At 39.3% G+C, this 24380-nt stretch overlaps 4 protein-coding genes across 7 annotated transcripts; all 4 read left to right on the plus strand.

The window, feature by feature from the left end:
• The first annotated feature begins 2008 nt into the window (after positions 1 to 2008).
• On the plus strand, positions 2009 to 5604 carry LOC124193792 (ethanolamine-phosphate phospho-lyase-like). Its single transcript, XM_046587761.1, has 12 exons — positions 2009 to 2850; positions 2918 to 2965; positions 3066 to 3181; positions 3324 to 3483; positions 3563 to 3637; positions 3709 to 3848; positions 3905 to 4061; positions 4136 to 4223; positions 4294 to 4413; positions 4483 to 4727; positions 4857 to 5042; positions 5113 to 5604. The coding sequence occupies exons 2-12, from the start codon at positions 2928 to 2930 to the stop codon at positions 5204 to 5206; spliced, it is 1419 nt and encodes a 472-aa protein (XP_046443717.1). The 5' UTR covers positions 2009 to 2850; positions 2918 to 2927; the 3' UTR covers positions 5207 to 5604.
• Positions 5605 to 5969: 365 nt separating this feature from the next.
• On the plus strand, positions 5970 to 10340 carry LOC124193788 (ras GTPase-activating protein-binding protein 1-like). 3 transcript variants are annotated; one of them, XM_046587753.1, is made up of 11 exons: positions 5970 to 6125; positions 6561 to 6751; positions 6823 to 7000; positions 7061 to 7177; positions 7236 to 7322; positions 7387 to 7761; positions 7822 to 7989; positions 8058 to 8241; positions 8298 to 8488; positions 8544 to 8687; positions 8749 to 10340. In XM_046587753.1, exons 2-11 carry the CDS (start codon positions 6654 to 6656, stop codon positions 9019 to 9021), a joined length of 1815 nt encoding a protein of 604 aa, XP_046443709.1. In that variant the 5' UTR covers positions 5970 to 6125; positions 6561 to 6653; the 3' UTR covers positions 9022 to 10340. The 3 variants fall into 3 exon arrangements, with proteins under 3 accessions (XP_046443709.1, XP_046443711.1, XP_046443710.1); XM_046587755.1 differs by having other exon boundaries at positions 8307 to 8488; XM_046587754.1 differs by lacking the exon at positions 5970 to 6125 and adding an exon at positions 6276 to 6422.
• A 241-nt stretch (positions 10341 to 10581) lies between these two features.
• Positions 10582 to 14446, plus strand: LOC124193793 (zinc finger and BTB domain-containing protein 37-like). The gene is made up of 6 exons (XM_046587762.1): positions 10582 to 10945; positions 11008 to 11173; positions 11259 to 11641; positions 11699 to 11957; positions 13346 to 13556; positions 13656 to 14446. Exons 1-6 carry the CDS (start codon positions 10772 to 10774, stop codon positions 13771 to 13773), a joined length of 1311 nt encoding a protein of 436 aa, XP_046443718.1. The 5' UTR covers positions 10582 to 10771; the 3' UTR covers positions 13774 to 14446.
• A 1494-nt stretch (positions 14447 to 15940) lies between these two features.
• Positions 15941 to 24327, plus strand: LOC124193794 (opsin-5-like). Of its 2 annotated transcripts, none has more exons than XM_046587764.1 (9): positions 15941 to 16449; positions 17240 to 17422; positions 18422 to 18529; positions 20653 to 20808; positions 21874 to 22043; positions 22640 to 22749; positions 22837 to 22911; positions 23429 to 23519; positions 23593 to 24327. In XM_046587764.1, exons 1-9 carry the CDS (start codon positions 16284 to 16286, stop codon positions 23596 to 23598), a joined length of 1065 nt encoding a protein of 354 aa, XP_046443720.1. In that variant the 5' UTR covers positions 15941 to 16283; the 3' UTR covers positions 23599 to 24327. The 2 variants fall into 2 exon arrangements, with proteins under 2 accessions (XP_046443720.1, XP_046443719.1); XM_046587763.1 differs by having other exon boundaries at positions 23617 to 24327.
• The last annotated feature ends 53 nt before the right edge of the window (positions 24328 to 24380 follow it).

Genomic DNA, 24380 nt, shown 5'->3' on the forward strand with positions numbered 1-24380 from the left:
TTTGGGGCGTATAATCCGCTGGTGATCATCTGTCATCACAGATGACAGGCATGTTGATTGCTTCTCGATTGATATTGGTATTATACCCGGAATTGGATGGGCACCGACTTTAGGCGCCACCCACGCATGTGTAATTCTCCCTCCATTTGAAAACAAAATACATATCCTTCCAAAGGGGGAGCGTCGTGAAAATTACATTTTCGTTAGCCGATAGAGACAAAGAAAGGAAATAAGAACTGCCGCATTTTTTGGTCTTGGGCTAGGTAAGAGAGAGGAGTTGGTGTGTGTAGGTGGGATATCCTTTTCGTAGTACCTGCCCGCTTGTTGTTGTAGTAGAAGCTGGAGCTATTTTTTCCGTCAGAGGCCTATTTTGATATGCAACGAAGGACCAAGGAGTTCACTGGGGAACTGGGATAAAGGATGGAAAGGATCATCCATAAATGTTGAGTACATTGAATTAGATTACACCACCCCCATATCCCATCACACTATACATAGTAGATGCGCTGCACATGACCTGAGCCGATCTATGCAGATGCAGGAGCAGAGAATGACGGATGATTATTCAAACTCGGTAAAAAAACCGCCTTCTGTCCCGGCTGTGTGTACCTTTATACACATTTCAGGAAAGCTTGGTTTCTTTTATGCAAGTTTCCATTATTCCAAGTTACAGAAGACTCGGATGTTGGCCATCCTTCAGTCCTTTATCTCCCCCCTCTACGTCATACTGTTTCTTTATTAAATAAATGGGAGGAATTTTCTTTTTTTTTTTTGAGGATCCTTTTTACGGGGATTTTGTTTTTTTAAGGATCACAAGTCAAAACCTTTTTTCAAATAGATATTTCTTGCGTTCCAATTGCTTATGATAATCCTAGAGCCCACCGGAAGATTGGATTTATTCATCCAACTGACAATCTTTTCTCATAATTTCTATTGACTGTAATATGTATGGGGGAAAAGTCGAAATGTGGGGCTGATTTGCATGTCAACCGCCGATTTATAACTTACTCGAGCCATCCAAATTGTTTCGTTAAATCAGGAATTGTCAAACAAGACAAATAGCCGACCGAATGAAAGAATAACGAAAACGCCACGTTGGCTAATATGCAGGATTGATTTGCCTCGTACCTAACGGCCCGTCCCTGTATCATAGGCATTGACTAATCCTCTCTCTCCTACACAGATGTGATTGGGCCATCACGTGGCGGAAAATCTTCAGGAAAATGGGCTTAATCGAATTGCGACAAAATGATGGCAAACCCGTATTATCGATGTTAACGGTCCCCGGTGACGTTGTGATGGTCTACGCACTCCGGTCATGTCAAACCATTCATTATATCCTTCCGTAGCTCCCACAGAGTTTTCCTACCTCAAGATTGGGACACTATGAGCATATGCATAGACAAGTGTTTGCAGGCTGGGCAATGAATAAGCCAGGCATACACGACGAGGTCGGGTAGTCCCAAGTTAAGAAAACCATGCACACCCATCGCAATAAATTGACTGCTGGGTGTGCTCACTTTAAGTCTTGCCACAGCAGATAAGTGATGGAAAAATGGTTTGCCAACGCATTGATAATGCATTGGAGCAAGACGCCTTTACAGCTCGTGCAACGTTCGTGACTATTTAATAATGCAAAAAGCTCCCCCTCTTTTCTTTTTTTTTTCCCTTCCTTTTTAGCTACCGCAGCTCTTCTACAACGTCATAAGAACTGGGACCCAACAGCTGAGGCCTCCTCTTTCACCTTTTGGGATGTAAGATAGCCGACCGCGGGCAGGAGGACTATCTTTCTCTGCAGTTACTTATATAGTCCCCCCCATTTGGGTCCGACATGATCACATGTTTTTTCCACATTTTTATCGAATTGGGAGAAAACGTATGGACCAACTTGATTTCCACTAGGCGGGCTCTTATTTCTGGCCAGCAATCTGCCCATCATGCGATATCAGGTGGAATTGGCATCACTAGAGTATCCTTCTTACATTTACGATTTGGTTAAAAAGGAGTCGGAAACTGAGGAAAGAAGAAAAAAAGGCAATAGAAACATCTCGTACAACATTCACGACCGAATGCGGGAACACATTATGATTCCGTCTGGGTAACTATCTCTGGCTATCCAATCATCTTTTATGCAGGACAAAAAGGCTACTGTTTGAAATGTTAATCCACGACAGGGAAAAAGAAAAAAAGAGAAGTAAAAGTTTGTTTTTTTGTTCTTTTGACTTTTCTTTCTTTCTCTCATATTCTCCAGTTTAGATGTTCTCTGTTTAAAAATGACAAGAGCGTTTCCAGCCGCTCCATCACGGTTGGACTGGCACCATCTTCAAATCCACTCCATCGTCGCCACTTTCCGATGCAATTTAGACACTCTCATTTCAAGTATAAAAAGACCCTAGCCAATTTGGAGAGATTTTTGAACCTTCTTATTTGGCGTTCGTGGAGTTTTAATTATAGAAGAATTTCCCTCGACATTTCCAGTAGTCGGATGCACGTACGCATTACAACAACTAACAGCACATTCCGGTCGCTATACATTAAGATACAATACTCTAGACAATATCAATTGAAAAATTCATTGGTCATTGTCGGAAACCTGTCCCCAAGGATTGAAACTGAAAAACGTTGAAAACTTCTAAGAATTGAGAAAGTCCGCCGTCATCGTCGAGTTTGTTTTTTAAGTTCTCCCATGTCCCACCATGACGCGCTTCTGCTGTAACCATGGTGACATCCGTCTGAGGATTTATTTAATTGCTGGAGTTTTTTTTCGACGACCTACACGTCCTGTTTGCATGACCTTCTTGGATAATTGTTAGCACGTACACCTTTACCTCTCTCCCTATTTGAATGCCGGTAAGCTAGAGGTATATAAGTAGCCACACAATTTGTCTAACCATGCTCAATTATTTTCAAATTCTAGGTGAATCAAAATGCAAGGTCTTCATCAGTTTTCAACGCCATCTGACAAGTACGTATCAGCAAATACGCAATTTTACTATTACGACGCAGTAGATTAAAAAGATAGCTGGATTGTTAATTGAATACCATGTGTTTTTCTCTGTATTCAGTTGGTGTCAGGTCCATTTTGCCAACAGTGAAATCAAAGTTGCAAGGGCCTCCAAACAATACATTTATGATGATTTAGGAACTGAATATCTCGATTGTGTTAGCAGTTCTGCTCATGGTAAGTATTTAACTATTTATTTGTGTGAAAATTGTCAAAACTCAATGAAATTGCAAATGCAGTTGCTCTATATTTAAGATTACATACAGTGTGTTGTCGGTGTAAACATAATTAATCCCTATCAATGTTTTAAAATCAACAGTCGGTCACTGCCATCCACATGTTGTTGCTGCAAGTCAAACTCAAATGCAAAAGCTGTGGACCACTCAAGGATTTCTAAATGACACTTATTCACTTTATATGAAAAAGCTGATGGATGTTCTTCCTGAGTCCCTCTCAGTTGTATACCTCGTTAACTCAGGGTAAGCTAGACGACCAAAAGATTACCGATATAAGATATAAGAGTTTAGTTAATAATAACACTTTGTCATCATATTACAGGTCTGAGGCTAACGATCTCGCGTTGAGGCTTGGTCGTTTGTATACTAAAAGAGACGATGTAGCTATCTTTGAGAGGTAAATTCGTCCTTCACCATTTTGTGCAATTGATGACGGTTTTCGTTGAAAAAAACATTGTATTTTTGCAGTAGCTACCATGGAAATATATCCAGCTTGGTGGATGTAAGCAGCAAATCATTTAAGAGATTGCCTCAAGGGAAGAAAGAATTTGTTCACGTCATTCCACTTCCGAAATGTCAAAACATCGAAGATCAGACAGTCGAGAATGGTAGTTTTTTTTAACATATTTTGGGATTTTCCTTAAATTTTTTAATTAACGTACAGAGCAAGCAAATCAAGAAAAGTTTTGCGAAGATGCCCAAAGGGTAATTGAAAACGCTTCGAAAAATGGACGATCAATTGGCATCCTTTTGTCAGAAATGGTCATATCAGCAGCTGGATTGGTGATACCACCTTTGGGCTACTTCAAAAACCTCTACCAGTAAGTGCTGCACATTCTTCAATAAGTTTACATTACAAGATTTGATTTGTATTTAATGAAATGCTATGTTGCAGGATGATTCGAAACCAAGGAGGTATTTGCATTGCAGATGAAGTGCAGACAAGTTTAGGTCGCATTGGAGGAGATTTTTGGGCGTTCCAGGTTGCGTCATCAAATTAATAAGATAAATTGTTGAAAATTTAAGTATCATAAGAAATCTTTTGTATTCTAGTTGTATGGTGTCGTGCCAGATATTCTCACTTTTGGAAAATCCATAGGAAATGGTTTTCCCATTGCTGCCGTTGTAACATCGAGAGAGATAGCAAGTTGTTTGCCAGAGTATATGAATACGGTAAATCTTGTAAAAAAAGCGAAACGTGTCACCCCATTGTGTTAACTCGCTTTAAATGAATTCTTTTAGTATGGGGGAAATCCTTTGGCGTGCGCAATTGGTAAAGCAGTCTTGGAAGTGATTGTCAACGAAAAGTTAATGTATTCAGCCAAAATGGTTGGAAAATCCCTTTTGGAAGGACTGAGAGGATTGATGTCGAAGCACCCAAGTATCGGAGATGTTCGTGGAATGGGTCTTTGCGTCGGTGTGGAGGTAGTTTGTGGACGTCCAGATATGAAGCCTGCGACGATTCTAGCTAATCGCATTCTTTATTTGTAAGGAAACTTTTAAATTTATGTAATTAATAGAAGTTTCTCCAAATTTAATGCCATTAATCAATTTGAAACAAGAATTAAAAGTAAATACTAAAGCCTGTTTTTTTTTTTTTTTTCAAAATGCTGTAGGTTGAAAGAAGAAAAGGTGATTGTTGCTACCCAAGGTGAAGAACGTAATGTAATCGCCCTAACTCCACCACTATGCTTTACGTTGGACAATGCCCGGCGTGTCGTTGAAGCATTCGATAAGGCTTTCACGAAGGCCAACCAGAGTGAAGAGTCGGAACCAGTAAGGCCTAATACGTCTTTTCTCGGGTACGTTAATATTGGCGCTCAAAATGAATTGATTTGACATTATGTTAACTTTATTTTCTCTTATGAGTAGACTGGATAATATTCCGCTCAATGTGATGGGAGGTGACGAAGAAACAGATACGTCTCCTGCTAAAAGACAGAGAACCTATGAGGAAATGGACTAAAGATATTAGTTAATGCGACTTTTTTCTCGTCTGTTTTATATATTTGTGGAAAAATCCTCATAGTTTTATAAGTTTTTGTTACTGCTCTGTTAACGTTCTCTAAATCCTGCGTTAAGTCCGTCATATTTCCAGCATATCCAAGATTTCCCGACGGCGATTTAGGGGGTGGTATACATACAGTTCTTAAATTCCTGAGATTCTGGTCAAAGTTGTTATAATTTCAAAATCTCATAACTAAGGTTAGGAGTTGTATCTCATTATGTCTGGGTCATAACTGGATTAGTTTAAATTTTGGAGAGGAAATATCATTGTGGGATGTTTGTTTTTACTTTGTTATTGTAAACATTGTGTATTCACTTATAAACTTTGGGACAAATATACGTTGTTAACCAATCCTACGAAATTTCTCTTTCATTTTGTTACTGTATCCTTTTTGCTGATGCCAACACATTTATTAAGCAGAATGCCCCATTTCTTTAGGTGATTGGAAACTAATAAAATTGTTCTACGAAATTCCTCCATGAATTTTGACGCTGCTATTTTAAGCTTTTCTTGACTGCAACTATACTGTCACATCTCACATGAACATGGCCTCGTGACTCATTCGTAATGCAAAAAACGAAAAAAATAATCTCTTATTACGCAGAAGAATATTTTTGCATAGCAAAATGCTCGCAGTTTTGCAAATTGCAATAGACTTTTTAAAAAATGTTGGATTTGCGATTTGCCTGCTGCGCGGCGAAATATTTTAAGTGCGTAGAATTCATTTAATGAAATCGAGAAACGCTGGCTGAAGCGCCTCCAAGCGGCCCACAAGCCGAAACCTAGGAAAAGAGAGAAGAAAAAAGAAGCCGAGCATTGGTCAGTGCATAGTTGCATGTGTTGCCGCGTACGAATTGCTTGTTACGGGTATTGAAAGGTAATGTGTGTTTTATGTTAAGCTTCATTATGCCGAAAATTGAATATTTGAATCACGAAATTCTTTAACCTTTGCTCGTGACTATATTTATAGCTTTTACCTACCAAGTTAAGTAACAACTCTATGAAAACTGAAAGCTGTGATCGGGTAGAAATTTTTGAACTCCCACAGCGTGAGGGGTGATACTACCTCGTTGTTCGTTCGTTGTCTTGACAGTCCCATTTTGTTGTTCGTTTTCATTCAAATTTAGCCAGTAACTTTCTCTTAAAGTATTAAATAAGTTTGTTTGTTGCCAAGGTAAAATTATTGCTTATCTGGGTTGTGATTTTAAGACTAAATTGTAAAAGATAAAAGTTGCCACAGAATCTGACTCAGTCCCTTTGTGCAAGATAAGAACTCTTGATAAATTAATATAATTCTTTTTTTCTTAACTAGGTTCAATTGAAGTTATTAGACTTCAGTAAACCATACAGATCTTCCCACTTCAACTTCATTTTCTAGTGAAAACTATTCTTCAATAAAATCAGCATGGTCATGGAAGCCGTTCCGAGCCCACAATGTGTGGGAAGGGAGTTTGTACGTCAGTACTACACCCTTCTCAATAAAGCTCCTCTGCATTTGCACAGGTATCTATAGACTGTGGTGTAACTCATGTAAGGATCTTGATCTTGTGGTAGTAATTTTGTTTTAACATCAGGTTTTACAATCATGATTCGTCATTTGTCCATGGAGGACTCAAGGAACGTTTGCCAGAAGAAGTCCATGGTCAACAGCAAATCCATCAGAAGATCATGGAGCTCGACTTCCATGATTGCAAAGCGAAGATCTTGTTGGTTGACTCCCATCGCACTCTAGAGAATGGAGTTGTTGTCCAGGTATGATGTCTTACTATTAACATATTATCCACAGTTACCAATGTGCATCCTTTTTCCAAGGTATCTGGTGAGCTGTCCAACAATGGTCAACCAATGCGCCGGTTTGTTCAAACTTTCGTGTTAGCCCCGCAATCAGCTAAAAAGTACTACGTTCGCAACGACATCTTTCGCTATCAGGTAAGTTACTACTAATTATCCTGATTGGTTTCATAAATAAAACGTTATTCATTTTCAGGACGATGCTTTCTTTGACGATGAGGATGGCGTCGAAGACCGTCCAGTTGAGAACGAGAATGAAGTGCAACAACCGCGTCCCGCTCCCGTAAGATTCGTTAATTGGTCTTCATCGAAATTCAACCATTTCAATTACTTTCTGTCTTAAACAGGTTGAAGTTAATCATGCTCCGGTGGCTCCCGCTGTCGTTCCTCAACCAACGGTCCAACAAACTGAGTTGACTGCCGGACATGCAATTGGAATGAACGGAACTGATCAACACGTCGAAGAAGAAATTCGTCAGAGGACTACTCCTTCGGTCACCACATATACGGTTCCACCTGTTCAACAACCAGAACCCGTACAACAAGTCTCTCGTCCACCGAAAGTTGTTACACCTCCAACTGCAGTAGCAGCACCACCACCACCTGAGAAGTTCGAAGCTGCTCCCGAACCGGTTCGAGAACCTGAGCCACCCTCTGTTCCAGAGCCAGCACCTGCACCTGCTAAACGTGCACCTGAGACAGTGGCGGCTTCTAATCCATCGGTATGTCAAAATATACATTTCAAGTATGTGCTCTAGTGTAAAGTGGGATTGTTTTATCAGGCTCCCTCAGAACCGAAGACCTTTGCAAACTTGTTCAAGAACCCCGGCGCTTACAATGGCACAACTACTGGTCTCCCCTCAACCGTACCTCCATTTGGTTCGGTGAAGAGCACTACTACAACTAGCTCTACCTCTACTGCTGCTCCTGCTACTGCTCCTGTTACTCAGGTAGTTGTTTTAAAATCATATCAGTCAAGGTTCAGAAACTTTACGATTTACTTTTTTTCATGTTGTAGACCAACACTGAATCTACCTCGGCTACTACAAACGTCAATGGTAACGATAGTTTCCCTGCTGCTGGACAAACACAGCCGCAACGAAATAACTATCAACGCTCTGCACGTCCTCCAGCGATGGGAAATGGTCGCACCGTATCGGGTCCAGGATCTTACAACAACAGAGATCGAGATCAAGACCGAGGTAAGATTTTCTTTACATCTCTATCCGTGTGTATTTAATTTCAAATACTTACTTAGGCGAAAAAGGTGAACGGTGGTCCGATAACCGTGCCCCATCTCGGGACTCGACTGAAGAGATCGGAGAATGGAAACAACCCAATGGAGACGGTTACCAACGTGAAAAGGACCGTGAATTCCGTCGATATGATGACAATCTTCAAGTTTTCGTTGGGAACATTCCTCACGTAACAACTGAAGAAGCTCTCAAGGTATTTCCTTTGCACCAACCAAAGTAGGGCAACCATTAATATTGGTTCTTTTCAGGAATTGTTTGAGCGTTTCGGCCCCGTTCTTGATGTTAGGATCCACGGCAAGAATGGTGTCCGAGCTGCTGGTGGAAGAGCTCCACTCTACGCTTTTGTTGTTTTTGAATCGCCAAAGGCTGCAGAAGCTGCGCTTGCAGACAAGGTATTCAACTTAGCACAGAGGAGGGAATGACAGTATAATTGAATCAATATTCTTTTTGTAGCCCATGCTGAATGGAGATCACCGACTGAATGTTGAGCCGAAGCGTCGCAACGGCCCACCCAACTCATCAGGTCCTCGCGACGGTCAGCGTGGTGGTTCGATGAATCGCGGAGGTGGCATGGGAGGTCCTGGTAGGGGAGGGCGTCCCATGGGTTCTATGGGAATGGGCATGAACAGCGGCCCACCACGCGAGGGAGGCAATAGTGGAGGTGGTGGAGGACGTGGAATGGGAAGCGGAGGTGGACGTGGTGGATACATGCCTCGTCGTCAATAAAGAAGGAAGGCCGTGTTTTCTTGCAAACCTTTTAATTTTCAAACTTACTTTCTTTGTCCTCATGTAGGACTTTCTCTCCACTACGTTTAATTTAACCTACCAGTTTATTATTATTTTTTTTTTTTGCGTTTTCTGATACACCAAACCCGTACCAATCGTACTAAAATCTTGGTTTGTCTCGTTCGTTCGCTCGCTCTGACCCCACTGTCTCATCCTACTAACTTGATTGGACTTTCAGTCGCAATGTACATATTCGCATGGGTGTGTCATTCTTTTTTTTTAAAAAACTATCAGTAGCACAATGTTTTTGTCACTTCCGTAAGAAAAGAAAAACCTTAAAAAAAAAGATCAGACCATGGGTGACTTTGATGGTGTTGGGTATCAGACGAGAAGCGAAGAAAATCTTTCTTTTTGTTGTGGAGGGGAAAGAAGAAGGCATTATCACCTCTTTGGTCAGCAGGCTAAGAACTATCAACATAAAATAAGTAAACATTAACAACGTGGTGGCTATAAACGTGATTCCAGCTTCGGTGATGGGCAACCTTTGTGTCGACATCCTCGGTTACTCCTTTTCATATCGATTTAAAAAGGAAACCATTCGTCCCCGGGTTCTAGTCGCAGCACTCGTGTTTGGATTTTCATTTGGAATCGTTCAAAATTCAACCACCTCCTTCATATTTCTTCACTGACGTACATTGCTGGGTCACCATTTTCATGTTTGCTTTCACCCCATTCTTTCCTTTTGTTGCAATTTTTTTTTCTTTTTTTAATCATTTGATTTGTTCCCTCAATCCACCATTACTTTTCAAATTTCTGTAAACGTTCTTACTCTTGCTGCAACGTAGATTCGGGAGATTCATCAACTTGGACATGTATCGTGTTATGTTAATAATCAACATGCACACAATGGGAAGAAACAACAAAACACACCATATGAATTTTGTCCCCCAAAAACTTTTCTCCACCCTTACAGTTACCAATAAAAAAAAATGTCCGGACAAAAAGTTTTGGTAGTGATAAAGTGTACTGTGCCTGTTTTTTGCTTTACGTTTCTTGGTAAACCTAATTTCTCCATTGCGATTTTACTTACACTCCTACTCTTCAGCTATTTCTGAGCATGAGTATCGTCTTTTCTGTTGTGCAAACAGAAGGGAAAGATAATCATGTCGATATTGGGAAAAGTGGATCAATTTTTTCCTCTGTATTCTCCAAAAGTGTATTCTCATTGTGGTAAAAATATCCTCATTTAAACTCCTCGTCCGTCAACCTCTTGATTCAATAAACAAGCCAGGCCTTTTTAAAAGCCTGAAAAGTCTTAATTCATTCTAATTTCACGTCCTTCACATTGTGGTCTTGTATTTCAATATTTTATGCTTCCATAAGTTTATATTGGACGAATGATTGGACAGAGGGGATGGACTCATCAGTCGTAGAACCCGGGGTTAGGGTTCTATGACCGGCCGATATGCTTATGCATGGGCATGGCCGCATGGCTGTGCATGGCTTATGGTGGATGGGCTCATGAAGACCGCAACGGAAGGGGCTTCCTTTCTGAATGTATTCAAAGTAAGCGTCTGCTACATAATGTTACAGACTGACAGATGGAAAATAAAAACTGTAGATTTTAGCAGATTTGTCCGGTTAAACTGAATAAAGAAGAACGAAACATTACTTGAAAAGTTTTTAAGTTTCTTTAGGCTCTTCAAGATTACTTAAAGAGAAGTTCGTTTTAAAATTAACGGTATCTACGATGGACACCGACGACGAATTCTGCTTGAAATGGAACAATCACCATAGCACTTTCATGACTGTGCTTCACAGTCTGTTGAAGAAAGAAATATTGGTTGATGTAACTTTGGCTGCTGAAGGCCAATTCATTGAAGCACATAAACTTGTGCTTAGTACCTGTTCAGAGTACTTCCAGGTATTTCATTGTCAACATTGTTGGAAAAAAGTTAAAACATTTTTTTTTTTTTTTTCCTGTAGGATGCCTTGCAAATTCATGATAATAAGCATGCTTATATTTTCTTGAATAATGTTGCTTTTGATGACCTTAAAGCGCTGATAGAATACATGTATTTAGGAGAAGTCAATGTGTCACAAGAACAACTTCCACGATTTTTAGCTTCTGCCGAAGCTCTTAAGATAAAAGGTAGTAATTCAACATTTTAAATTTCAATTGTATTGTATTTCAAATAGATATTTTTGTGAAATAATTGTTATTCTGTTTACCTTAGGTTTGTCAGAGAAGGGTGAAACACCGTCTGAAAATTTGGAGCAATTCATACCTATTCAAGCCAGAGTTAAAAGTATTTCTGGGAAAATTGGGAAAAGTACTAACCGCCAGACAAACACTACTTTAGCATCAGCTCCGAGACAAATACGCCAATCGTCGCAGCAGCAACTTATACCTTCTAGCTCTAGTCACCCAATAACAACACATCCACAAGCTGGCCAATCCAATAAAAATTATCAAACCTCTTCGGAGTTGATTCCCGATAATGAAGTGACCCCTGAGGTGAATTTTGTGTCCGTCAACTCCCATGGTGACGAGATTGATATTGGTCAAAATGAAGAAAATGGACTAGGAACTTTGAGCAAAGTTTGGTCCTTAAATGAGGTATTATAATAATTTCAAAAAACCTTGGTTGTTGTTCTATGTTGAATATTATTTTAGGACAACAATGAAGTAGATTGGGAAAATACTGAGGCTATTTTGGGTAGCAATCCGGAATGTCGCGGTACCCAAGAAGAACGTTATGTCTCTCCTTCAGAATCCGACAACACCGAATATCGACAGTACGCTGAACCCAACGTTACTCCTTCTACCGTTGGAGATGTGATGCCCTCTCCTTCATCCTCATCATCCACTCATGGCAAAAACAAATGGGCCTCAACCTCGGGAGCTAACGCAAATTATTCTGGTCCTGTTAGAGGTAGGACTTATTTTTTTAACTCTTACTGATTGCTGCAGAATTCTCAAGTTAGGATTTTTGAAAGTTACTTGTCGAGCTTAATGATTATTGATACTAAAGCGGGAGTCACAACGACTCAGCTCGTACCAAGCTTCATTAAGACGATTTTTGACGATTTTTGTGTCCTATTAAAAAAGTGAGTTTCCATCAAGAATTGCGTTTACTTGGCTTAGCTTAAGTAGTAAGCCAGTAATAATTCTATAATGTTCAACTGACTGAGTTGGTTTCGGTACTATTTTTATATTTTCTTCTGAGATAGCGGTATCCTTTGCCATGAATATGCCACAATCGTACACAGAATTGTTATGTGGTGTAGTCGCATTGAGTGCAATGTGGGGAATTTTAACATGTTTCTGATAGGAACAGTACGCTAAAATAAGGACTGAATACCCATGTGCATCTAAGGGGGTTGGGGTCGGGTCTTTGGGTACGTTACTTACACGACAATTTCAACGATTTTAAAGCTTCTTACTTTCTCATGTAAGAAATGCATGAGATATTTATTCGTTTAGATTCTGAGAATGAATTGATAGGGAAGGCGAATTTCATTTTACGTTATTGTTGGTTGAACGAGGAAAATTTTAGTAAACCCATTTCCGCCAATTCCAACAGTCCAGACAATAGCCTTCTGCTGACTTCTTTTAATTTAATCGAGTGCTTACCAAGAACTTGTCACACTGATAACAGCTGAGGAGAAACAGACACAACGACCGATACCAGATTGGAAACTATTTCCACTGTTTCCGCTAAGGGCCAAATTTGCTGGGTTTCAAAAAATATTGTTGAGAAGTTTCCTCTAAAAAAATCGGGGGTTGGTTCCCATGCCAATACTTACCTTTCTTATTGGATTTTTCCAGTTGTTATTAAACTTTTTGTTTGGAAACTTTGGTCGTTAAAAGTAGTTGTACTACTTCACGATCAATATTCAAGAAGAAACATCCGTAGAAAAAAAACGTCTGTGTGTAGTCTGGAATTATCAGAGGAGCCTGGTCGTTCTGTTGTACTCTAAATAATTGGAAGATCGACTTGTGTGGCTCGATGCCAATCTATATCGTTGAAAGCGTCAATTTACTACTCGTCAATATTTAATCGATAAAATCTCATTTGGTTTATTAAATTGTGGCATATTTCGTGGTATTAAGGGAACACTATTGAATAAGTCCCTCCCTCACCAGATAAACTGCTTCAGGAGCTCCGCATTAGTCTGTCAAGAGATCATAGAGTCGAGCGGTTTTACATATTATGTTTCGTCTACTGAGGGGAATACATGTGCAACTTGTGATGGATGGAACAAGAGAAAGTTCGCTGTATTTGATTTGTCTACGTCGTTGCGAAAACATTTTTAATAGGCAAGCCAATCGGAAGTAACAACAGCGGCGGAGGGGATACTTGGCGGAAAACAATGGCGAAAAACAAACAATTGGGTAAACCAGCGCGTTTCTCGTCGAGCGGTTTTCGCAAAGGCAACAACAGCGCGACAGTCGACTGCCTATCGACCCTAACGTGTCCAAACTGCGGCCGTGGTTATTCACAGAAAGGTTCACTCAACCGTCACCTCAAGTAAACACGCTTTTTTTCTTGTTTCTAATTTCCGTGAAATTTTAAACAATTTACTGACGTTTCACTTCTTTCTCTTTTCTATGTCGACATACGAAATAGGTTCGAATGTGGTATTATTCCTAAATTCCCATGTCAGCTCTGTCCGATGCGCTTCCGACGAGCTTACAAACTCACCGAGCACCATAATCGCGTTCATCTCGGAAAGTCGAATGCATAGGAGGAACCGGTCGCATAAGATTGCAACTTCACCGCGAAACGATTGACGGAACAATACCCTTACTTACTATAAACATTAGACTAATTTATCTCTTGCTAATCAAATATTCGAATAGTTTTATTTATCTTATCGACACGGAAGGATTTAGAACACGTTCCCCGATAAATTTGGTTACACATTTACTCCCGAACAATTTTCCCGACGCTATACATTTTTGTCTGATTTATTCCTTTTTTATTTTTTTGTCTCGCTATTTTTCTGTCGTTACCTTTCTTGTCGGATTCAGGCAAACACTGTTCCCTGCGTCTTGTTTGAGTTCGATGAGTGGTTTGCTTTATGGCTCATTCTACCAATTCAATCTGACGTGTTGCGAGGTATATTGAAGTGAAAGATGAGCAACTCTTGGGGCGCGGGGAAGGGGGGATAAGGCTTATTGGATATTTTTTTTCCTCGATTGTTTGATTTGTGTGTAGCGTACGGAGGAAATGAAGAACGGAAGTTGAAGATTGCACGTTACGTTTGACTATAGAAGAATGAATGTTCTTGTGTGCGCTGTGTTGTCCTGATTTCATTGGAAGCGAAAAATCAATTTTGTTTCACTACATGAAACTTAATGCGTGACAAATGTATATCTATATCTGGGATTGTGGAATATTATAGCCATGGAAACTCATATTTCAATGTCTTTAATATGGGGTATCAATATCGCTTTCCAATCATCATTTCATTTTTTTTCTCTTGGTATGCGGCCAATCTTGGACAATATCGGTTGTCGGCCTTTTTCCAACTTTTTCAATTTGCGTATTCCGTCGCCCACGTGCACAGAAAAAAAAATGTCGACCTTTTGTTTTTGAATCTCCGATAAAAGAATGATGACGTCAACGATAAATGCGTAAAAGAAAAATTACGACCCACGCTAATGCGATGAGAATTTTTCACGGTTCATCATTTCATAATTTTATAATCTATGTACCTTGACTTTTTTCTGGATCGATCGCCGCGTAGCCTGTCGACAAAAGTAATAAGCGACATTGCTGACGAATCGCATCGAATGCCTCCCGGCCGATCCAGACTGTTGCCTCGCTTGTCTAAAATCTCTACCTAATACCAGTTTCTTAATAAGTCGCGACATATTTGTAAAGGATAGTTTTGATTTGAAACTTAGCTCTTCACTGAGAATTTAATCTGGCAAGTTTTTTCATCTGTTTTACTTGCGTCGCTGGTGCTGCCAAACAATTTAATGAGGAAATATGTTGCACATTTCCTTTTATCAGGAATGAAGGAGTGGGGATAATTTGACTAGAGTAGCGCAAAAATAGAAAAAAAGAAATGGTGGACTAAATGCGAGGTTTCAACTTTTGATTTGATTTCAAAGGTATCTTGGCGATGGTAGGAAAAGTTTGATTTGGTTAACAATGATGCATGAGCTTTCTGTACATAGGGCGCGAGGATTTTCCACTTCCGGAAATGGAAACGAAAACCACTCGGGGGAAATATGCTCTCCGAAAGTATTCATTGCATTCAAAACTGATAAAGGGAGAATAAGTATTCTCCGTTTCTAGTCAACAATGAGGACAGTTTCTTTGAGACGGAATAAGCCTCGGACTGATGTTGCATTTCTTCGTAATCAAGCGAATCTAAATTCTCTATCTAGAATATTCGTTTCCACGATAGCTGGTAACTATTCATTCTGAATGTCCAAGTTAAGCTGATTATGGTATCAGTTCTCTACTCTTCGTTTTCGAATGTTCACCGATGACAGGATCGCTTGTAATCATAGCCATAATGTATGTGCTCATCATTCGCATTCTATTTTTTATTGCATTGTAAAATTCGCGACTGGGAATCAGATCAAAATGGGAATTATTATCTGTAAAATAATTTAAAACTTAAAAGCTCTTTTATGATCAACGACTGTGACCTTTGATAGCTTCAGTATTTTATAAAATGGAGGGAACTTGATCGTCGATCAATGACTAGGTTAATTAACTATCTCTTTTTCACCCAGAGGTGCGTGTTTGAGTAACGTGATCATGAATTCTGTACTTCGATTTGGTGCAGTCATTGTCATTATTCTGATGCTTTCTACCAATTCTTTTTTTTTTCTATTAAAAGTGAATGCAGGGAATTTTTTACCTCTTAAAAATTAAGCCTTATCAAGTTATGAAATGAAAAAAATGGAAATTTGACTTAGCATTTCAATTTTTTCTTAGTTCTTACAGATTTTGAAGTTTCTTTCCTTAGTCTACAGTTCCTTTTGGTTGATGATTAAAACATGAACTGTTTTATGTTGCGCACGTGCCACTTGACGATGCGCTGCGCAGCATCGTCCGGATGTCAAGAGAGAGCGCTATGCCGTAGACGTGTATTTCTTATTGTGTGGATTGGTTGGGGGGAGACCACGGGGAAGTTATTATCTACTGGCTAGCAGTCGGCGGTCTTCATTCAACATTGGGTTCTCGAAGCGGTCGGAAATTTTGATTTTTCAGCAGAGCGTGTGGAAGTGAATCATGTCGATTATTGAACCTGACAATCCCATAAATGATAGCAATAGCTATTTCCCTGTGTCCGACGGCGACGGATTGGGCGATTCGACTTCCATCGTGCCCGACAAATTTCAATCCATCTTCGATCCATGGGGGGACTACGTCTTCGCAACCATTATGATCATCATTGGTAAGCTTCGCCTTCCTTAAACATTTTTATTTATTTTTTTAACTTTTTACTTTGCATCGATTCATAAGATTTCAACTCCCCCCATTCCTAGCAGTTGCCATAGAAAGAAAGTTCTCGTAGAGTGAAGAGATTTTCGCTACTTGTTTTGTTAGTCAAGTTACTCTTGTGATTGACGATGGCAACATTGTCAATTCAGCCAGGAATGGCTAAAATTGTTTATAAGGAAAATTCTTAGAAATCAGTACATAAATATCCTAGTCTAACGAACAATTTATTAAAAAAAGATACTCAAACTCCTGCAAAGAAGACGTGACTTGACAACAAATATTTGAAATTTTCTAGTCCTTTCTGGATCCTTTTAATGAGGTTCGGAGGGAACGGGGTATAATGCTTACGGTATAAATTTCGCATGGATTCACTCAATTTAACGTTTTTTTTTTTCTTCATGTAATCATTTTGATTTCTTTTCTCCGTTGTGTGTAAGCCAACCGTCTGCACTTCGTCTCGTAATATTAACAGTCGACTCGTGTTTATTTGTTTTCAAAGCTTTGTTTGAAAGTTTCTTCATACGGAACTCTATATACTTCCAATAGTTTGTTGCGTTAGTTGTATCAACAATTAAAATCAATGTAAACTTAATGAGTCAAAACTTTTGGCCACAATCGCGATGGAAAATGTAGACTTTTGGGATTTCCCATGGGTTTTACTGTATAGTCAAAATGCTACAACAAAGGTGGTACTGCTTTTAACCAAACATTCTAAATTTTGTATTGCAAATTTACATGTGTAGGCGTAGTGTCGCTGTTTGGAAATGGTTTGGCCGTCCACGTCTTTCGGCGAAAAGGCTCCGAAATCAACGTACCAGAAGTGCTTTTGCTGAACATTGCAGTCGTCGACCTATTTCTGGGAATAGCATCCTATCCGGCTACCATTGTGGCCGCGTTTTCACATCGCTGGGTGTTCGGACAAACAGGTATTGTTACTGACTCTACTCTACTGTCTAGTGTGTCCTTGTACTTTGAAGTTGAAGTGCAGTTACTTGAACAAACGCTGAATTGAAAAAGAGAAAGAAAAAGAATTGACATAGAGTCTATCAACACAAGATAACGAGACACTTCTTTCTGGGAGTTGGAATGATATGGTAATCTGGAATCCCATTTAAATTAATTTTTTCCCCCGTTGAAATCATGTACTATTGTAGTGAAACAAGTTTTCTACTCATCGCAAAATGGAGTAATTGGGTTATTACAATTGTGTTTCGGGGTAACTTTGGTATTTTCAGGATATAGTTGGCGAGCATCCCTCAACAAAAGATCAAAGACTTGAAATGCAGAGATTTGTTAAATTACGGTTAAAAGTTTAAAGGGAAAAATTCTAAACTGAAATATCCTGGCAGAAGATGCAATTTAAAGGCCCCAAAAAAAGATCAAGTGAAAAATAATGAACCATCGTAGTTTTGTCAAGAATTTCTGGATCGCTTATCTTGCCACCGGATTGAGCAGATGTAGACTTATGGGTTCATTGGGGAGAATGTTTGAAATTGCAATATTAAAGTACAAGATTAGCTTTGCGGAAAGACGACAGCGCTATAAATTACAAACCCGTCCCCCTTCCTCCGGAACTGCTAATTAGAAAGCACTCGAGAGGAACGATTCAGTGGACTCTCGTCAACTATTTATCAAAGATAACACCTGAAGGGAAAGCTATGTTTGTTTTGCGAAGTGACCCCAGCTTGATTCCAAAGTTGTCTGGGCAACTACACCCACACGTTAGGTGTCGTGCCTTAGTCCCAGATATATGTCCCAGATATATATATTAGAGTGTACATGCAATCTATGTGAAAGATCCCTTTGTCCTTCGTGATCTCGGTGTAAATAAGATATACAGATCGTTGGATCCGATGAAGAAGAAACGGATGGTGGATCACTACTCTTAATATATCCGTTACATATTGACTTTATTTTATTTTTAGGATGTACATTGTACGCATTTACGTGCTATTTCCTCGGATTGGCGACTATACTGTCGCTGACAGCCCTGGCCATCTTTCGATTCATCAAAACGTGTTTCCCTCAGAAAGGTAACGTACCGTAAAATCAATATGGTGGATTTGTCACTCCGCAGATCATCTAGAAAATGTAAGTTATCTGTGTTCTCAGAATAGATTCACCTTCAGTATATTGCGGTATTCGAAAGCACTCGTTCCACATTGAGATTGAGACGAGTATAAAAGTAAATGTTGCTTTGATACTAAAAAAAAGAATCAGTTTTCTTTCTCTTTAGCAACATTCTTGTTCAAAAGTAGCTTTTCTTCTTTTCCTATTTTGTCTGATTACTTACGTACTCGACCACCGCATCATGCGGCACAGAATCCTAATGCCGAATTATTACCGTTGCGCCGACTGCCACAGATTCTCATCATGTTCCTCGCCGGCGTTCTGTATAAATTAGTAAGCTGAATCCGTTAGGACTTGGGTTTCTTGCTTTCCTGCCAAAGACATTGAGAAAATGTCAGTTTGCCCGACTCAAATAGGGATTGAGGTTGTCTGTAAGACTGGCCAAGTTTCGATTTTCTTTAGCATTTGATCAAGAAAGTGAGGCTTCATCCGATTCCACACAAAAAATATATATTGACAAGACAGATACAACAATATAAAGTCCGGGAGATTTCTCTCTCGCTGTCTGTCAAAGCCCGTTATGCTTCGATGGATGACTTGACAATTTCATTCTTATCGACAGTCGAATGCACCTACCGGTTGTCAACAAACTTATTTTTTCCCCCAACTCCCGAATTTCATTCATGACATTTTTTGTTGGGTGAATTTAAAAATCCTAGGGTTGGCAGGTACTATGCTTCAAGAAGCTTCGCTATGATACACTTTCTAAATAAAAAAATAATGATAATAATAAACTTTTGCCATGTACGGATAGATTTAATATGAGTTTTTTACTCAAAGAAAGATTTCCCCTTGCGGATTCAGTATTTGGCATCTATCGGTGCATCTATCCAAAGGATAAGTCAAAGCGAATTTCAAATAAGTCAGATCTTGACAGCGAATCATTTTTCGAGATTTACCCTTTTCGACAATAGTCAATCGGAAGTCAAACCCCATCTCGTCCTGGTCGGAACCTTTGCTCAGGAACTATACGATGAATCTCCCATTATCAGTGCTGCTGCTGCTGCCCAACGTTTGGAGGAAAAGTTGAATAATACTTGAAAAGTTCAAAGAGACTTCGAGAGGCTCTGAAGAACAGTTTATGTACTCGGTGCCTTTTTCCTTTTTTTTAATCAGCACCCTTAGTCAAAATATCGATTTTTATTTTACAAATAATGAAAGAGATCCCCAGTGGCACTTAGTGCCGAATATGATCCACAAGAGCGGAGAAGACCCACTTTTTTTTAAAAGCTTCAAAGAGTAAAATTTTATGTTTTTGGGGGAGACTCTTCGTTCTTTTAGTATTGTGCATTATTCAAGATGTCAACCGTGTAGTTGCCTAGCGATGCTCCTCTTGGTTATTCGTGTTTGCCCAAGCAAAGCAACACATTCAGATTTCAGAGTTGCTATTGACTCGTCTTAATTTAGCTTCGTATGATATATCCGGTCGTCCTATTTCCCAATGTAATCTGATCACGGGTAACGTAATCAAATACTCTTAAAGGAAACTATTTTTTAGTTTCACCTTCATTCATGGGCGATTGGGCACTTGTTTGATTACGTAATTCGTCGCCAGCAATCTTTGATTTCATTACTTGCGCTCTATCGATCTTCTAGCGTCTGAGTTTGAAGACACGTATTACATATACGCGTTCCCTCTATAGATTGCATATATTGGAGAGAGAGCGATACTGTAGATGCAATCATAAACAGGCTTCCGCTATGCCTTAACACGAAATCTTTGTGACAGCCAAATAACAATAATTTCCAATACAACACGGGTGTGTATGACACTTTAATTAAATTTTCTCCGTCGGAATCTATTTGATCCTTTTCCGTAAGGACGTGATACACAAGCGCAGGTTGCGAAGGCCTACAGCCGAAAAATGCCAATGTGATCAAATTGGAATCTATTGTTAGGTTAAAAATTTTGTTCTAAGAAATCTTAATCAGTCCTTGAATTTCATGTTATGTGTTCGGAATTCCATCGTGTCAACTAATGAAAGAATGCTTCAACTAATTCCGTGTTTTTTTTTTGTGTTGGCAGCCCAGTGGATGAACGTCCCGAGAACTCGACTAGTCATCTTCCTTATCTACGTCTACAGCATGGGTTGGGCCATGATGCCGTTCTTCGGCTGGGGCGGCTACGACGTCGAACCTTTCGGATTTTCCTGCACTCTGGCCTGGACTCACACGGATCAAAGTACGTCATTTAGCCTATGCTTTATTCTTTTCTTTATTCAATACCTTTTTTTTCCAACAACAAGACATGTCTGGCTTCATGATTATGCCAGGACAAAAGTGTCTGCATGCGGCTTACAAACGAAGAAAAATCAAATCTTTTCTTGAACCCAAAATCCCCGACATGAATTTTTAATAAAAAGCGAGGCGGTTGGTTGGATTTGGCAAACGTATATTGTGGTTAATAGTATGAAACTTTTTGTCCTGCTCGTCGTGAACCCCACCAACTTTCAACTTCGTTTAAGTCTTTCGTTCCCAAAGTCTCCAATAGTTCTTTTCGTAGTTTTACGCTGCACATTACCAATGAGTTTTTCCCATTTCTTCGCGCAACTTGTCACTCATGAACTGCGTTAATAAACTCCGTTGCATAGGAGCACTTTTTTTGCCCACTTTTGCTTTTTACTGTGCAATGAGTTCCAAGCAAAACAGCAGAAAAACCTATAATTTGCCCGTTCTTCTCCGTTACATAACTGAGATTTGTGCCCCACACAGTTTTCTGGTTATGTCGTCAGCATGGCGTTATTAATTAGTTTGCATTTACTTCGATTTATACTCAAATGAACTTTTCTCAACTTCCTTTCACGAAGCACTTTCTATGTTGCCAGCCAGCTAGCTAGATTCGAGGGAGAAAATGAAACAATATTTTATCAGCCGTTTCCGAGAGTTTAGAATGGAACAAGGAACGGATGAACGATTTCGTTTTAGCCATAGAGAAACTGAGAAGGCAAACAAAGTCTTGAGTAGTAAAGAACACTCCCCCATGGTGCTTGAATCACGTAAAAAAGATATGAAACATGACTTACTTCCCAAAGGCCCAGGTAAATTCAATACTGGTTCTGACGAAAGGCCTTTCCTATGTTCGTTTTGATATGGAGCTTTCTGTCGAGTATCGATCCTGTTAGACCGAGTCAGATATTGTGTCGAGCGAGGTCTTGTTTTGTAGGTCAAATGCTTTGGGGTTCATTGCACAACACTGTACTACATATCAGTTACAACTTGCATAATTGAATACTTTCAATTTTGACAGATGACCGGAATTATATCCTGGCAGCCAGCATCTTCAACGTGTTTCTTCCGAGCATAGTCATCACGGCAAGTCACTTGGGCATCTTGTTCAAAATTCGTCAAGCGAGCCGAATGTTTTCCAGTAAATCAGCCGGCAAGCAGAGCAGCAAAGCCGAAATCCAGTTCATCCGGGTAATTCTATTAATTATTAGGCTGCCGGCTGCGTGATTAAGTTTGATTTGTTGTAATTTCTTCTCTCCACACGCCCGTGGACTTCAAAGACTCTATTGATGTCTTTCAAATGTTTTGCCTTTACAAAAATTTCAGATATGAGAGTCAGATATTCGCTTCATCTAATCTACACAAAAGCGTGCCCTGCTCCTAGTATTTGAATTACGTAACTTTTTTTTAGCTAGCTTATGATCATTCTACGCATTTCCCCATTCATATCGTTTGAATCCCCGAGGGCTAGATTGTGTAACGTTCCTTTGAAGACTTATAATTGCATCTATCTCTTCTTACGGCATGCTTTGCGCTCATAGAACAAATATAAGTTGCCTCTCGATTAAATATAAGCTAGCTATATCCTTTTACTTTCCTCGACGTTCAACGTGTAAGATAACAATGTGGGAAGCAATGTTAATATGTTTCTTTGGAGGGGCACTAAAAACATTTTGATAAAATCCTTAAGTGTTATTTTCGTATGCAAAACTACCTATTGTTTCGCTCTGTTCTTTAAAAATAATTGGTTCATTTATTTGTTTCGTTTGGACTTAATTAATCTGCAGGTCTCATTTGGCGTGTGTTTCGGTTTCCTTATTGCCTGGTTACCGTATGCCTGCATCTCTCTTTGGTCCACCTACGGCGACGTTTCCGCCATCCCCCTTTGGATAACACCGTAGGAAATCATTTCTGCCTTACTGCACACACGCGAGCTGTCTAATTAATCCCGTTTCTTATTAACGATATTTTCATGCTGCGACAGAATTCCGGTTCTACTAGCCAAGTCCTCCATCGCTTACAATCCAATCATATACGTATTGCTGACGCGACGCTACAGGTACATACCGTTCGTTCTTAAGTAGGCCTACACCCCATCTTTACGTTGGAACAATATAAGATCGTAAGCTCCTTGCGCTATTGATTTTTTGAACACCAAAACTGGAGGCCATATTCTAGACTCATTTCTGTAAAAGCTTATTTTTGAGTTACGTAACAACGTCAAAAATTTATTTCTTGTTATTTTTTTTGTCTTTCCTTTGGAAGCTTTGCTGAAATTTTCATAATTTTTTTCCACGACTGAAAAAATTGTTTCAGTCAGGATTGATAGCATGTGATCGTAGGCATTTTTTAAATTGAAGCTAAACCCGGCTTAACCATCAGTACTAAACCGACAGCTCGCTCACCACAGACAGTTTGATCTTTTTTGACGCAAATTGAGCTCTTGTTCGGTATTGTTCATTTTCCAAAAAAGAAAAATCCATCAAACAAAATTATGAAAATGAATAACAAATTTCCATCCGGAAATAATTTCACAGTTTATATTTTATTTGATATTCCTTGTATTTTTCATGAAGGGTGGATTTTTCGAAAGCTTTGCGGGAGCTTCTTCAACTATCTGTCATCAAGGATGGCAGGAGAATTACAAATACGATTCCTTCTGAACAGGTAACATTGAAAGGTTAAACCTTATTATTGAATGAGGTCGATTGTCTTTATATCTTTTTGCATTGGTACGCAGCTTTAAGATTATCTGGTATTGTAGATGGAGATGGAAAACATCGCTGGTGAAACCAATGAACATTCACTGAATATTGCCATCGGCGAAAGCAGTGCCACAGAAGAAGTCGTCCGTGGCTAGTGATAGAATACCTCTTTATTTGTATTAGGGATCTAAAGAAACGATGAATCATATCTGTGTGGAATCTTATTTAAAGCAATTGTATCAAGATTTGCTTTTGTATTGAATTTGATGTGATTTATCTGGGGTCGTTTAGGAGATTCAAAAACGAGTCCTCCATACCTTGATATTTTTACGTATGCTCACTTAACCGGAAATAAAACAAAACATTACCTGATACCATCACCATTCCCAACAAAAAAAAAGTATAATTATTGCTCAGTGTGTCTATTGAATATTAATCATCTTTTTTCAATATCGCGTCCATTATGTAATATTTGTCTTGAAGTGGAATTTAGGACAATGACTCACAGCAACATGTACTGTTTTGTCATTGTTTTCATGTGTTTCTTTAGTGTACATTGATATTTTTCACCTTGCTTACTGCTGCTGTTGAATTTCTCGGAAAATCTTCCTATTGTTGGAACGAAGTTCAGTGGGATTGATCTCCCGTTTATGATTGTTTATTGAACGTTTCCAAAAGTCTGTAAGTTTCAGAACAGTTTTTCCACATGTTTGCATATTTTACAATGACCATTATGACCTATTCCAATACATGGGAATGCCACCGTTTGACGATTGAAAAATTATTTCTATGAAAAGAGAGCTGTATGAATACAGAAATACAG

Source organism: Daphnia pulex, chromosome 5, assembly GCF_021134715.1.
Source record: "Daphnia pulex isolate KAP4 chromosome 5, ASM2113471v1".
NCBI lineage: Eukaryota > Metazoa > Arthropoda > Branchiopoda > Diplostraca > Daphniidae > Daphnia > Daphnia pulex.